The 16283-nt window shown below is 43.0% G+C and overlaps 1 protein-coding gene across 1 annotated transcript in view; it reads left to right on the top strand.

Moving 5' to 3' along the window:
- Window positions 1-16283, top strand: part of DSCAM (DS cell adhesion molecule) — a 437468-nt gene that overhangs the window by 400037 nt on the left and 21148 nt on the right. Inside the window, exons 28-31 of the mRNA XM_023926681.2 lie at window positions 3558-3588; window positions 9237-9352; window positions 11672-11821; window positions 15419-15616. Coding sequence (XP_023782449.2) covers window positions 3558-3588; window positions 9237-9352; window positions 11672-11821; window positions 15419-15616 — 495 coding nt within the window. The remainder of the gene's footprint in view (window positions 1-3557; window positions 3589-9236; window positions 9353-11671; window positions 11822-15418; window positions 15617-16283) is intronic.

Raw genomic sequence — 16283 nt, 5'->3', positions numbered from 1 at the left:
GAGGGATGGAGCAGCTCTGCTGGCAGCAAAGGCTGGCCCAGCTGCCATTGTTCAGCCTGGCCAGGAGAAGCTTTGGGCTGAGCTCAGGGTGGCCTTGCAGGGCCTGAAGGAGCCCCAGGAAAGCTGCAGAGAGACAATTGCCAAGGGCTGCAGGGCCAGGAGCCAGGGAATGGCTGCCAGGGGCAGAGGGCAGGGCTGGATCTTGGGATCTTGGGCAGGAATTGTTCCCTGGCAGGGTGGGCAGGGGCTGGGATGGAATTGCCAGAGCAGCTGGGGCTGCCCCTGGATCCCTGGCAGTGCCCAAGGCCAGGCTGGACATTGGGAGCTCCTGGGACAGTGGCAGGTGTCCCTGCCATGACAGGGCTTGGATGGGATGATCTTTAAGCTCCCTTCCATCCAAAACCATTCCATGATTCTGTAATATTCAGTTACTTTTAGGCTTCTGGATTTTGTTTTGATGGATACAGAAGAGGCCTTTACATTCCTGCCACCTTTGTTTTTGTCCCATCCCACACCAACCTGTGTGCCCATCACTAACCCCAGCAGTTCTGCTCACCACTTGAACAATCTGCTTGGCTAATTAGCAAATTTAAACTTAGCTGATGGAGGTTTTTTTTCCCTTCAGTGCTTCCTGATTCAGCTTTTGACACATTACATGGTCTTGCTGATGCCTCATGTTATTTTCTACTGAAGATGCAGAGTGCATCTCTTTAACCAAGGATCAACAAGTGTTAACGAGCACTTATGTGCCACACATGAATTGGTGTGAATTTTTTTCCAGATGCAGCATGGAAATCATCATCTGTGTGCTGAGCAGCACCTGAGAACATGTGAAGGAGATTGTTTGTTGTTTAAACATGATAAATAATTATGAAAAGCAAACTGAAGTACATTGTTATAATTTTCAATTCTGTCCCTTCTGCTTTTCTGCAGTTGTGGATTCCTTGCAGAAATACCCACAGACTTCACTTAAGGAGGCAGTGATTGCTTCAAGAAGCTGCTGGCTGAATGAAAAACAATATTTGCATATTAAAGCACCCTGATTATGTGTGCCAGAGGGAGAATGTGTGCACAGTGTCTTCATGATGCTGGTGCTGCTAGAATAGCAAGAAGCATCATAAAATTTGCTGGAAAAAAACCCATTACTTGCAACCAGTGTCATTATTATTATTATTATTGTGTTGGGTTTATTTGGCTTTTTTGTATTCTTCTGAATAAATTTGTCCCTTCTCGGGTTTTTGGAAGTCAATAACAAATCTCCTTTGGGAGCAGCAGTGTTGTTCTTTTGTTTTATGACTGATGGCAAAGACATTGTCATTTACCAGGCACTACCACTTACAAGTGTTAATGACAAAGGCAATCTCATTCCAAATGAAAAACAGGAATGCTGAGTGCCCAAATGAAGCACAGTTTGGTTTAGATGAGACACCTCAGATGAACCATCCTTCCCTCCACCAGGAATATTCCATGCTTTGTGCTGGAAAGGGATGGAGGAAGGTTAAAAATGAAAGAATGGAGCAAACAGACCTAGAGGGAGCAAAGAATTCCAGCTTCTCCAGTGGTAGGTGAGGAATAAAGCTTGAGAGAGGCAAGCTGGCACTGTGTCAGATAAATACAATTCAGAAAAGGGGATAAAAGGGGTTTTGCTGAGTTTTTGTGGTTTTTTTTAATGAATAAAAGGAGCCCTCAGTCCATTCCTTTTAAAAATTAGTACAACACAAGCTATAGAGATGTGTTAAGATCATGTTTCTGCCTGCATCCTTGGAATTTTAAAGGAAGGGTATTTAACAGGGTCAGAAGTAAGAAAATTGTTTTAGGTGTGGAGACCCAAGAGGTGATTGAGGAATAAAAAATGTGGGATGGAGAAAACAAAGACAAATTCAGTAAATGTCTTGGCAGGTGCTGGTAGATTTACAAGAAGCAGATAAAAGAAGAAATGTAAACTTCCATATAAGAGTTGTTTGAAGACTTAGAACTTGAAATTGCTTTCTTCTCAGGTTTGCTTCACTTGGTTGCACAAAAGGCTGTTTTGTTGCTGTGTGATAAACTTAAGGACTTGGGAATCCGAATTTTAAGTGAGTTTGTTTAGCAGCAGAGTGCAGGAGAACAAAGCAGAGCTGTTTTTGCTGGATATCACAGAAATTAGTGTATTATGTTGGTAAAGTTTTACAGAAGCCTACCTGAAAAACCAAACTTCAGCTGTGCCTTTTGAACTGAATAACTATTGAAATAATTATAGCCCCAAAGGATTTTCTGCTAATAATAGCAGCAATGACAAGAACAGGAGGAATATTTTTCCTTCAGCAGTATCTTATTTTGCAGGGCTGATCCATGTGGGAATAAACCATCCTTTGTTTCATGTGTAGACCATACTCTGAAGACCCAGCATTAGTTTTGGATTATTGCTAGTGGAAAAATATTCGTATTTGAGTGCAAGCAAGCAAGTTTGTGCTGGGGAAGGCTCAAGTTGCACATAAGGAACAATTTGCCCATGGAAAGGGAGCTCAGGCCTTGGCAGGGGCTGCCCAGGGAGCTTTGCAGTGCCCATCCCTGGAGGTGTCACCTGGAGGTGGCACTCAGGGCTCTGGGCTGGGGACAAGGTGGGCATCGGGCACAGCTGGGACTCCATGGGCTGGGAGGGCTTTTCCAGCACCAAGGATCCTGGGATTCTGTGAAGAGCTGGGAAGGGGCTGGAGCCCCAGGAGGGGCTGAGGGAGCTGGGAAAGGGGCTGAGCCTGGAGCAAAGGAGGCTCAGGGGGCCCTTGTGGCTCTGCACAAGTCCCTGGCAGGAGGGGACAGCCGGGGGGGTCGGGCTCTGCTGCCAGGGAACAGGGACAGGAGGAGAGCTCAGGCCTCAGGCTGGGCCAGGGGAGGCTCAGGGTGGGCAGCAGCAGGAATTTGCCCATGGAAAGGGAGCTCAGGCCTTGGCAGGGGCTGCCCAGGGAGCTTTGCAGTGCCCATCCCTGGAGGTGTCACCTGGATGTGGCACTCAGGGCTCTGGGCTGGGGACAAGGTGGGCATCGGGCACAGCTGGGACTCTTGGAGGTCTTTTCCAACCTCAGGGATTCTGTAGTTCCAAACTGACTCCTTGGAGACCTCCCATGCTCAGATCTCGTGCAGTTACCTTTGGTTTGGCAACTGCTCATCCAGCCTGGCTTTGGCTCTTGCCCAGACATGGATATCACAATTCCTATTTTCTTGCCTTTTCTTCTTTCTTCACCTGTTCATTTGCTACCCATAGCACAAAAGAACTGAGATCCTCATTACTTGTTAAGTTGTTCCTATTTCTAATATGTTTGTGTAGCTTTTTTCTAGTTAAGCCAATGGTAACTTGTATTTCTCTAACCATCTTTGGTGCTGCTGAGGAACTTCATAGGGCTGTTTGGAGCAGAAATGCAATTTTAGCAAAAGTAGGGACTTTTAGGCACTCTTTTATTCTTGCCACTGATCTGAGAAACAGCAGTGGTCTTACACATGGCTGACTCAAATCACTTGCTAATAATGCATCTCTCTAACAGATTCTCATTTGTGATGACATTTCTTTTATTTTCTTCTAGATGCAAAGAGTTTGGCCGAAATGCTTATGAGGTAAGAACAAATTGCATTTTATTGTTGATTTATTTTTTTTTTTTCAAATTGAAAAATGTCTGTCAGCTACAGCATCATATTTAAGTATTGTTGTAGGGACAAATGGAGAAGGAGAATTTTTATTCTTAAACCTTTTTCCAAAACACACCATTTGTCTGTCTGTTAAGAGCTGTGATGCACTGATGGTCAGACATGGGAGAAAGAAGACATTTTGTGGACAGTGTGAGGGGCTACAGTGATAAAAAACCTGATAACTCATGTTAGTAGATTAAATCATAGAAGCTGTGGCTATGTAGGTCCATTTGGACATTTTTCCTAGGCTGAAAAACATTTTCATAATACGTATCAAAGTAATTGCTCTTCAGAGATCATCTGATTAAAGGCAATAAATTTCTGGCTCTGAATATCTCTAAACTTTGCAGCTCTGTTTATTTGTTAGCTGCTTATACCCAAAGGTATAAAAGAGCAGGTAAATCCATTTATTATTTTTCACTTCTGTTCCATCAGCTCAGCATTCAGAAATCTAATTCAGTTGTTGAATTGCATCATAATGACTATTCTGGCACCACAATTCTTTCCAAGACGGAAATTTCATATCTTCAGTTTTTATTGTTTTGTCTAGGGAAAATACTGAGCTTTAGAACCACTGCATATGTTTGAAACTGGGATTGCCAAGGGATTATTCTTGAGTTCAAATGAATTTTGGGTTGCTAGAAAATATTTTTTATATTCAAGCAACAAATTTGACAAAGTCATAGATACTTCACCACATGAACCACCCTCCAAACTTCTATTGTAAGAATGAGCTCAGCAAAGACAGGGTGGCAGATGGGTTGGGTGTAAATTCAGCTCTGTGCCATCATATCTGAGTGAGCCCAGTGATGATAACAGGACTGGTCATGCAGACCAGGTCATCTCCTCCCTGGCTGCCCGTGGTAGCAAACTGTGGTGTTCAGCAGCTTCAGGAACATTTGTCCTGCTGGTTCCTGGTGCCACACAGGACAGCACAGGTCAGCACACACAGCAAGTCTGTTCCCTGCCCTGGATGGAGACTTTCAGTGCCAGTGACAACCACTCAGAGCCCTCTGCAAAACTGGGAACACTCTCCCCTAACTCTGCTTGGCTCCACAAGCCTTGTCACCACTTCTGCAAGGCCACTGCAGAGTCTCACTCCTCTGACACTTAGAAAATGTCCTCCAAACTTCCAGCAGAAGTGCCCAGGTTTTACCCACTTTTTCCTTTGCTGATGGTTACCAAATTAAGGAACTTTTGTCCTCCCTACCTGATGTACTCAGAGAGCAGCCAGGTCCCCTCTCAGTCCTTAGTTCAGAGCTGTTTTTCCAGGTAACTCACCTGCCAGCATTTCATTTGGCTTTTCCTTTCACCAACATTAAAACATGATCATCAAACCAGTCCCTCTCATTTCATTTACTAAGAAATTATCTTGGTTTTATCACATAAGTATATTTTATATTTCTTTTCTAAAAGTTTGGACAAAGGCAAATGGCTGTTAGATCAGAACTTCAGAGGAAGTGGGGGATATAGGCTTACATGTGCAGAACTGGAAACTCATTTATGACAAATACCTTCAACCAAAACATGAGCTACCCACAAACAACAGATGTTCCTGAAGATTTAGCATGTGAATAATCAAAGGATAATAAGCCCTCTCCAAAACAACAGTCACATATGATAAAGCCCCTGATACATTTTTATCTTTAAGATTTCACCAAAATCTGCTATAATAAAAATATCAAGAAAGGGGATATTTGGGGAGAGGGCAAAAGAGATGATTCCCTGCTTGGTAGGAAGGTGTGAGGCCTGGAGAGAGCTTTGTGTATCTTTCCCTTTGAGGAGATTTTCATGAGTGTTTGTAAAGTGGATTAAAAATGGAGCTTTAGTCTTTGCTTTGAGAGTCACTGGCTAAGTCAAATGTCTGTGGAGCAGGATAAGTCAGCAGTTTAATGGGAGCTGCAAAACTCATTGATACCTTAAACTCCCAAATAAAAATCCCTGCTGCTGGATAAGCACAGATGTTTTAATGTTTCCTTTGGGTGAAAGCATCAGTCCAGCCACGCTCTTTGTCACAGTTCACTGACAATCAGTTTAGCAATTCACTGAATTCTTAAATTTTGAACACAAGGTGAAGAATCTTTTATCCCCAGATATTCTGATTTAGCTCCCTGTATGTTTTTACAACAAATTGTGGACACTTTCAAAATGCCCTGTACAATGTACTTGCTCTGGAAAAGGCCCTTTTATCCACAGACTCAACACAAAAGCTGTTGTCAGACCAAAGTACCACCTGCCCAAATATCTGCTTTAAACAGTGACAAAAGCAGAAGTTTTAGTATAGTAAAAGAATACAGCAAAATACTGAGAGCTGGAATTCCTCAGAATGGAGAAACCCTCCTGGAGATCTCATTGAGGCATTTCAGTCCCTGGAAGGAGCTTAGGAAAAGGAAAGAGACTTTTAATATGGGCAGACAGTGACAGGAAAAGGGACAAGGATTTTAAATTGAAAGAGGTCAGGTTTAGGTTAAATATTAGGAATTCTTTCCTCAGAAGGCAATGAGGAACTGGAACATATTGTCCAGAGAAGCTGTGGATCCCAATCCCTGGAAGTGCCCAAGGCCAGGCTGGACAGGGCTTGGAGCACCCTGGGACAGTGGGAGGTGTCCCTGCCCATGGCAGGGGGTAGGAATGAGATGATCTTTAAGGTCTTTTCCAACCAAGACATGATTCTGTGATTCTGTGACTCAGTTTCCTGACAGCCTCCCAGTGCCTAATGATTTGGAGCTCAGAGATTCTTTGAAGCAGAGGGAATTAATTCTATTACAAACAGATCCTTACAAGGTCTGACAAGTAAAGAAAAGCACATGCTTATGTTTGGGAATTTTATGTCTGTAAATATTAAAAAAAATAAAGATAGATACATTTCATCCCTTTAAAGAATTAATCATTGGTCTCCTAATCCACCAGACCATTAAAATATCTTTGCCTGAATTTAGGAAATACTTCTAACCAAGCTTCAAAACTGAAACTTTAAAACTCTTTGCCCCGTTTCCAAGCCCTAGAGGCACTTCATTGCTGTTGGCACTTTAGGATTTTATAACTTAAAAGCTGAGCTGTTGTGGTCTGCACAAAAAGAATTCAAAATTCCCTGAGCCAGAATGAGCCAGCATCCTAATCAGCAGCAGCCCCCTTGCTTCTGCTCACTGCCTGTGCTGTGTTTGGACACCCCATGTCACTGCTGCATGCAGGGGAATTAATTAGATCAGCAAGGAGGAGGAGAGACAGCCCACAAACCAAGGAATAACTCTCAAGGATAGCAGGGAATATTCCTGAATCTAGAGAGGCCTGGGTTCCAGTTCTGGCTTGGAAGACCTCCCACGTATTTTGCATGAAGCTGTCCCTGGAGCCAGGGTTGGGATTGGGAATTCTCTCTCATCAGGTGAGCGGTAAAACTGAAAATCTGGGGAAACCTCTCCTCCTGCTCCCTGTGGCCCAAACACCGCTTCCTGTGCTGGCTGGGTACTTTCTAATAATGGAAATACAGAGCATTCATCCTGCTGAAGGGGCTCTAGCTCTGGCATTCTGGGATCTGCATTCTCTGAGCAGGAGTCTGATCTCATCCCTTTGTCTCCTGCACCCCCAGGGAGTGCAGAGGGGTGCACTGAAGAATTTCCCAGGCTCAGTTAGGTACTGCACAGATTCCAGATGTATCTAAGTCTGTGCATCCTCTAACTATTGCATTATTGAAACTGGAGATTAAAGCATCAGTTTCCTTCTTTAAACTGAAAAGAGGGCAGGTTTAGATTAAATATTAGGAAGAAAATCTTTACTCAGAGGGCAGTGAGGGACTGGAAGAGGTGCTTTATGTTTGCTCTATGACCCTGGGCAAGCCCAGAGCAGTCCAACTTTCCAAGGGCCTGTATTCAAGCATATTTGGCAGGCAGATAAAATATTACTGTCTGATTCTCTTAACATTTCAGCAGTTTGAGTGGCATCCACTCCATGCAGAGACTTTGAGAACACCAGTGTGGAATTTATCTGCATTTGACAATACTAAATATCTTTGAAAATGTGTGTGCTTAGTAAGACCCTGTGATGACCATTCTCCCCTGATTATATATGGAGAAAAGTCTGGAAGCCCTTGGGAGGCTCTCCTGATACTTTGCTTCCATGATGACTGAATGAGGCACCAGCTGGGGCCTGTTTGAATGCATTCCAACTATCCATGTGATGGGAACAGCACCATCTAATCACCCAGGAGCAGAGAGACATTAAATTTGGGATGTACAGATGGTGTCAGTGCTGGGGACCACAACAGGTGAACATCAGAGAGAAGCTCCCACATGCCTTGTGGGTCTCACCCTTGGATTTGGAGCAGAACCATTGACCACAAGGCTAAATAATCCCTCCAAGAAGGTACTCCAGGAGAACCTCCAAACCTGAGGTGATCAGGTCTCGCTGGCATGGAGATACAGCAGGAAGTTAACACAAATTTCCCGGAGATGTGGGCTCATCACACGTGGATAAATCTCCCCCCCTCACCGAAGAGCTGAGCTTATCACTTGAGCAGTCCTGGCTGATTCCATTAACAACAATAATTCACTGCCAAAGCAGAATTAGACTGAGTGATCTGCAGCTATTTTACACTAGAAAATGAGCTTCCACTCGGATCTTGCAGCTCTTTGAAGCCTGAGCACTGAGCCCAGTGGATCACACTGCTGGCTGATTTGTCTCAACTCTCCTCAGCTCCCCTGTGTGAAGTATTTGCAAATACTTCATTTCATCCAAAGAGTAATTACATCTAAAAGGGCAAAATGTTCCTGGGTTTTTAGTGCAATCTGAAGGTTTCTGCTGCAAGCTCTGTGCTAGAAATGACTGTGGCACTTGGTTTTTACCATCCATTTTCATTTGCTTTTGGTAGACAGCTCATTTAAGAAGTCATTTTCTGGTACACAAACTTCAAAATGAAATTGTTTCAATTTGCATGATGATAAAATAATTGGTTTATGTTCTTTTTTAGATTATTGCATCAATCAATTAGACATAATCCACGAATGTAAACAAGATTTGCAATTTTTGTCTTGGAACATCAGTGGGACTAAAGCCTTCATTTGTTTTATGCAATCTATTAATAGTATGCCTAGTTATTAATTTGCTTTTTCATTTATCAGGCAAAGTGATATTTGGAACTTAGCTAATTAAAAATAATGAAAAGATAAAAAAACAATTAGAAATTACTCAAGACATCATTTTCCTACCAGCCTGTTTGATCAGCTGTGTGTTGCTGTACTCAGATTCATGAGGAGTAAAAGAAAAGGTCCATCTTCCAAAGTGTTTTTATTAATTTTATTATGACAACACTTGAAGAAAACTGTGTGAAATTTTCAGATTCCTACTGATGGAGGACAGACCACATCCCTCCACACTGTGCATTCATCTAATGCCTTGCCACATGCAATAAATTAATACCATCCACTTATTCTGAAGAGGGCAAAATCAGATGTACGAGTGGTTTTTGCTGAGTATGGTTACATGGGGCTTTTTTAAGCTGGACAGATTGAAAATGAGGAAGTTTGCAAATACCTTTTCATTTAGGCTGAATGTTAACTTGTTCACTTCTCTTTTGTTTTTAGCAAGAACACCAGGACATCAGACACACTTAATAAGCAGCAGCAAACACTGAGGATGCACATAGACATTCCCAGAGCACAGCTGCTGATAGAGGAGAGGGACACCATGGAGACCATTGGTAAATCTGAGCTTTTTTCCCCCTGGTTAATGTAACAGGTTCTTTCTGGTGGAATTCCTTTGCTCCACACCTTTTCCTGGCTGCACACACCAAGAGAAAAGAGCTACAAAATAATTTGAAAACAGAACTGGGCTTTTTTTCCCCTTCTCCTTTGAGTCATTTCCCAGTAAAAGTAATCTCAGTATAGGACCTAAAATAATGAAGGACATTAGGAAAATGAAACTGTTGGAAAGAGTTTCTTGAAGAAAATGTAATTGAGGACTGGCAGTTTTATGATCTTCATTCTGATTTCTCATTTGGCTCTTACTAGGCAGTTGGACCACTGACATTACTTAAAGGGAAATGAAATTCTGAAGCTGCACTCTCAATGTCTGAAGATTTGCTACAGCTAACTTTTAAAACTTACATGGTGCATATTGTATCCACCTGTTCACAGCAGATGATATTTCAACATTTTGATCTGTTTTCAGGTTCTGTGTATCCATGCAAAATTTAAATCTAAACTGTTTGACACAGGAGAAAACAAGATTTCTCATGGGGCTGGTACTTCACTGAACTGTCACGAGAAATAGAATTGTTTGCTGTTGGGTTTTTTCCCACATAATTAAAAAATATCTGGAAACCCAGAATAGAAATGCAGCCTGATGTCTGGACTGTATGAGCACACACTGTGGCAAGACACTCCTGACTGACCTTGTTAGACTTCTAACTTTCCTTTTTTTGTATAAAAATCTGTATAAAAGAAGCTGACAAAGTAACAGCATCCAGGGATGGTGTGGCCAGAGAGGAAAATCATCAAACTGAGAGCAGCATCTCTGCACCTCCTGCTCATGCCCATTCCAGGTTTGAAAAGGAGACCTACAGACTTTTTAAAATCATTATTTGAGCTTCCCCAAGTCTGCCCTTTGTGCCAGGCTTCGTTCTAAAGACAGCTTTAACTTTTGAGTGGCAGCTGCTGAGCAGTGGGGGGGTTCCAGTGAAAATACTCTTGGAGCCTGAGCTGCAGAAATGTGTTCAGGGCCTTGGTAAGAGGCAGCTTTCCACCCAGAATAAGCAGGGATTTTGGCAGGGTTTGACAGAGTTTGCTGCCAAGAGGCTTTATTCCCAACCTGAATAAGAGCTCATCTTTTGCCAGAGACAGAGTGATTTGATTCCTAATGTTATTCTATTTATAGCCTTCTTTGGGTAAAAAATGTGAGTTCTGTTATTGTGCAGAACTGTTCACCCTAATGGTATCTTGTCAAGTTAAAAAAAAAAAAAAATCCAAAACAAAACCCAGGAATTCTTGAAAGAAGTGGATCAGCCTCTGCTGACTAGTAAATGCCCAGAAGTCCTGCTGCTGCCAGTCCCTTAGAACACATTACAAAGCTATATAGCACAGCACAGCCAGAAATCCTTGAGGCTTTTATTGCCATTCTGAATGGATAAAAACACTGTAAAGAACACAAAAGAAAGTCTGATAGCACACCAAACAGTTGTTCTACAAGCACAAAGGCAGTAAAAGATTTATTGCTATTAAACTATCCATGATCAAGTGGACCAGATTCCTCCTTGGAGCAAAAACAAAAAGTGACACAGAGATCACAACTGGAAAAAAAAAATAATTTAAAAAATGAAGCAAGTGCTGTATAGCACTGCAGTGATCAAGGTCTGTGTAGAAATTTGATGAATATGTCTTACCTCTCAGGGAAGAAAAAGAAACAGAACCACACAGCAGTAAAGGTTAGAGCTCAGCTTTTTCTTCCTTCCCAAGGTCAGGCTTAACCTCACACCTTTATTTGAAGCTGCAGAAAAAAATAGTCCTGGGTCAGGGCTATCCTTTCTGCAATATTCTGTCAGCAGAAAAAGGGAGAGAGGGTTGGGTAGCAACACCCCCAAACGACCTCCTTTTGGGAAGATAGGGGTGGTTTCACTGAGGATATTGCTAACCATGCTAGCAAAAATAAATAAATGGAATGTGTTGTTGAAAAGCTCATCTGAGCTCTCTGAAAGTGAAGGGGAAGAGGACAATGTTCAAAGGATGGGAATGAATTAGGACCACAAATGATGACACACAAATCAGCTCTTTGTGAGGATGTTTAACACTCTGCCCCACATCTCAAAGGTGAAATCACCAGGAAAAATGGAAGTTATTTAGTTTTATATGGGCTTTGAGTTTAAACCCAGAGGCTCCCTCCCTTCCAAGCCCCCTGGGCCCTGCAGAGAGCAGGGAGCCACCACCTTGCTGTCACTGTGGGCACCCAGGGACTCACTGCAAAGCCCCAAGAAAGGCAAAGTCAACATTCTGAACTCATGATGTGATTGTTTTTCCACTCACAGACGACAGATCGACGGTTCTGCTCACTGATGCTGACTTTGGAGAGACGTCCAAGCAGAAGTCCCTGACTGTCACCCACACTGTCCATTACCAGTCGGTGTCACAAGCCACGGGGCCACTGGTGGATGTCTCTGATGCCCGGCCAGGAACAAGTAAGCACATCAGAAAACAGGTTTTTATAAGAGAGGAGAAAGCTATAACAACATAAATACTCTGCTCTTGCATTTGCATCCTCATCCTTCTGTGTGAGAGTGGAGAGAAATCTATTTAGGTCAGCAGAGGACATTTCTTAAACTATTGCACTTAGTGATTCAATATGGGGAAAATTGCATGTGGGTCTGAAATGGAGGTGTAATTTGAAATAATTCATACCTGGCCTTCATTAAACCAAATGCATGCTAGATTTTAATTTACAGAATTTATTGGGTAAATTACCTTAATGGCTTTTAGTGTTTAATATAGGTTTTTTTTTCCTCTGTGATCAATCTTTATTGTATTTCAAAAACAGCTTTCCTCCTACCTCTCCATCAGGCAAAAAAAAAAGCAATTCTCATTATTACTTTTTCTGAAAAAGTTATATTTCTGGCTTTAGCTATTATGGTAAATTACTTTTCCCAGATATATTTATGCCAAGTTATTCTTCTAGTGATTAAAATACTATCATAAATTAATATACTGATGCAATCCATTCTTCTCATTCCTCTCATGAACATGTTCCATAGCTATGTAAATGGGTAAATACTACATTGAATGATTAGTTATGAGTTAGAAATTTTACCAAAATGTGGTTGATTGCAGTGTGCAGTTTCTGAAATCTCTTGGATTATTTCTGTCCCCTGATCATTTCAGAATTTATTGGTTGAGTTTGGTGAATGTAAATGCTGAAATCTCAGTTGCTAGAATGCAGATTATTTGAAAAATCCATTTCCACCACAGTCTTTTGAATAACAGGTGTTCTAGTCCTGGTCTTGGTGCTTTTTTAGCTCTTTCATCTTTTTTCAGGTCATTCCTCAAGGACTAGATTTTCTAATAAGGAAAGTGGCGTCACCCAAAAACCTCATGCCTGTGTAATTCCACAGAACTTTATAGCACCCTTTTTGCTAATGCCTCTTTGTGTGCAGCTCTGTGCTTCCTTCCTCTGCAGCCAGGGAGAGAATTCCTTCAAATTAAATGTGGATTTAATTCATGTGTAAGAATATGATCTGTGTCCAGCCCTACTTGGAAATAAAAATCCACCAGCACTTTTATTAAGCAATACAGATCTGATGGCAGCAGTGCACAGGGCTGGCTCAAAGACTTCCAGGTAATGTTCTCTGGACTTAAGACACTAATCCAGCTTTGCTGCAGGCTGGGTGATGGGATTTTGTCTAGAGACACCACTTGTGCTGTGAAGAGGAGAGCAGAGCCCAGCTGGGTGGCTCAGGGGTTATGGACCCTCCTGTCTGAGGGTCAGGATCCACATTCACTCCCATTCACTGAGTGACAAATATTCCATTACAGAATATTTTAAGTTCTTCTCTTGTGCTTATTTATTTATTTATGAAAGAGATGCTCTGTGAACCTTTGCCTTGCTGACCTCAGCTCTCTCCAGTTGTGTTTGACAGCAGAGCTGGCATAACCAGGGCACCAGCTGTGTTTCCATCCACTGCCAGCTCTGGAATTGCTGTGCCTGAGCTGCTCCTCACAGAGGACAGCACGGCTGGAGCAGAGCTCCTGCTCCTCAGGATGAACACTCAGCTCCTGTGTGCTGCCAGAGGCTCTCCCAGCTCATTCCCATTCCTGAGATCCTCCCAAGGCACAGGATCAGAGGCTGAGGTCCAGAGGGACATCTGGGCACTGATCAGTCCAGCCCTGTGCTTAAAGCAGGGTCAGCAAGGGCTGGCTGCTCAGGAACAGCCCAGATGGCTCCTGAATGTCCCCAAGGATGAGCTCCACCACCTGTGTGGGCAGCCTGTGCCAGGGCTCAGTCTCCCTCACATTAAAGATGTTCAGGACAAAGCTCCCAGGTTTCTCCTTGTGGCCATTGCCCCTGGTCTTCTCACTGGGCACCACAGACAGAAACTTGGCTCTTGTCCTCCTGCCCTTGGGGCATTTCTGTACATTGATGGCATCCCCCAAACCATCTCTTCTCCCAACCAGGCAGCCCCAGCACTGTGCCAGGAGCTGTTGCCACCAGCACTCTCCTTCTGCTCTCCATGTTCTCCCTTGAATGAGGCTCACTCCTGGCCACACCACTGCCACGTGCCACATTCCCAAGTGTTGGTTTGTACCGCACTGAGCACGGATTTGGATGTTGTCCATGTGCTGCACTACCAGGAGGATCAATTATCAATGGCACCAGGTTCTAATTTCTCCACTGCTGTGGGGAAAAAAAGAAAAAAAGGATCAGACCATTATTTGTAAATAAATGCCTTGTTTCTTTGAAGCAGCAGAATACAAATTCTCACTGGGAATGCTTAGGCAGAAACAGTGCTCAGAGTCATTATCTGGGTATTGCTTTTTCTTTCAATTTCTTCTGCTAAAGTCTCTTACCTCAAAGACTGACAACTTCACCATTTGAATGTCAAAGAACATTTTGAATAGATTTGAATTTTTCATTTCTAATACCCTTTCTATTGTTAGTGATATCCTTTCAGAAGCTTTGAAGAGAAATCCTTCACTGCTGATGTAGTCGGTCTCTGTTTGCCACATAATGATTTCTTCTCTTGCCCTTGCTTTGTTAGACTCATTTTTAGGACAGAACTCTTTATGAATATGTTCAAGGAGGTCAATTTTATCACATATCTTGCTTTTACAATCTCGGTCACTATATTATCTCTAGGTTAATTTATAAAGTACAACACTGCTGACCTTAAACCAGTAGCAGACGATTTTTAAAGTTTGAGGAATTATATTAATTTACTAATTGTTCCAAAGCAGTCAATTCTTTATGAACCTGTTCCCACTGAAACACTGATGGCGCTATTACAGCTTGTTTTATGTCTTGGCCACTTGTTAAAATAGGAAATCTGTAGGTGATCAATACTGTGATATAGTAACAGGATGTCCAGAACAGGGAATTAGAGCCCCACATTTCTGAGGACATCTATTTAAAAACTGGCAGCAGGGTGTTTCTGATCTGTGCTGATCATTTACCTTGCACTTCACTTGAGGTGTAGAGTGAAATCCCTGACCCAATCTACTTGCCTTGTGCTCTTTCAGTTCTCAGGGTGGTTTTGGTGCTGGAGAACTGCTTGTCTTGGAGTAAAGGGATAATGAATGTGTCAATGGAAGAATGATGGGGCCTTCAGCTCTTCAGTTCCACCCCTGATAAAATATAGAGTTTCATTAGAAAGAGAGTAGTTCTAGAAAAGCATCATCAGATTGGTAATGATCAGCATTAATACTGTTCATTTTTTTTCTCAAAAAAGAATGTCTTGAGTTTGGGTTTTTTCAATAAAGGTGATTTCAGTGGCCATCCCTTTCTGGAAGGGGGAAGTGAAGGGCCAGGCACTGATCTCTCTGATGGCCAGGGACAGGATATGAGGAGCTGTGTCAGGGAAGGGTTGGGCTGGGTATTAGGAAAAGGTTCTTCACCCAGAGGTGCTTGGATGGATATCACAGCCCTGAGCTGCAGGAGCGTTTGGGCACAGCTCCCAGGGATGGCCAGGGTGGGATTGTGTTGGACTGAACGATCCCTGTGGTCCCCTTCCACCTCAGAACATTCTAGAACTCCGTGATTCCCAATCCCTCCCTGCCATCCCTCGCAGATCCCACCACGAGGAGGAGTGCCAAAACCGGACCCACCGCGCGCAACCGCTACGCCAGCCAGTGGACCCTCAACAGACCCCACCCCACCATATCAGCCCACACCCTCACCACAGACTGGAGGCTCCCCACGCCCAGGCCAGCAGGATCAGTGGACAAGGAAAGCGACAGCTACAGCGTCAGCCCCTCGCAGGACACAGGTACGGACAGGACAACGGGACAGCAGCAGCTGCAGGAACCCTCCTGTTCCTGGCTGGGTCCTGTTTGCAGCTCAGGTGTGAGCTCTTCCCTTGCCAGGGTGTTTTTACTGTAGGTTATTTATGAGGGATGCCACAAATGCTTGTAGTGATAATGATACCAAATATTGTGCCTCTGGTTCCTCATTCCACACACGTGCTTTGAAGGACATCCTTCCTTTAAAAGATAAGGTGGTAAAATGTTGCTGTAGCTTACCAAACCAAAAAAGCAAAAGTAGAAGAATTTGAGTAGGAATGGACAATATTAGTCAGCAAGAATATCCTTGAGTCATGTTTGGAATGGTTTTAGGATTTAAACAACCTTCAGGTTAGGATTTTTATTTTCCTGTTCATGTAATATGTCCATTCTCATTGGAAAAAAAAAAAATAAATAAGGAAAACTCTGGAATTATAGTCCAAGTAAAAATCCATTCATAGCACTGAATTCTGAAGCAGCTGGCCAGGATTTGCCTGAGAAGCAGCAAAGGGTTTATTCCTCTGGATGACAAGCGGGGAGACACTGAATACATATTCTGCCTGCAGTCCTCTTCTCTTCTTGATACCTTCACATCATAAATGCAACTGTAACTGGAAAAAAAAAAGCTTTCTCCACTGCCCTATGCTGAAAAAG

Source organism: Cyanistes caeruleus, chromosome 3 (assembly GCF_971803275.1).
Source record: "Cyanistes caeruleus chromosome 3, bCyaCae1.hap1.1, whole genome shotgun sequence".
Classification (NCBI taxonomy): Eukaryota; Metazoa; Chordata; class Aves; order Passeriformes; family Paridae; genus Cyanistes; species Cyanistes caeruleus.
This window is presented reverse-complemented; position numbering and strand designations above follow the sequence as displayed.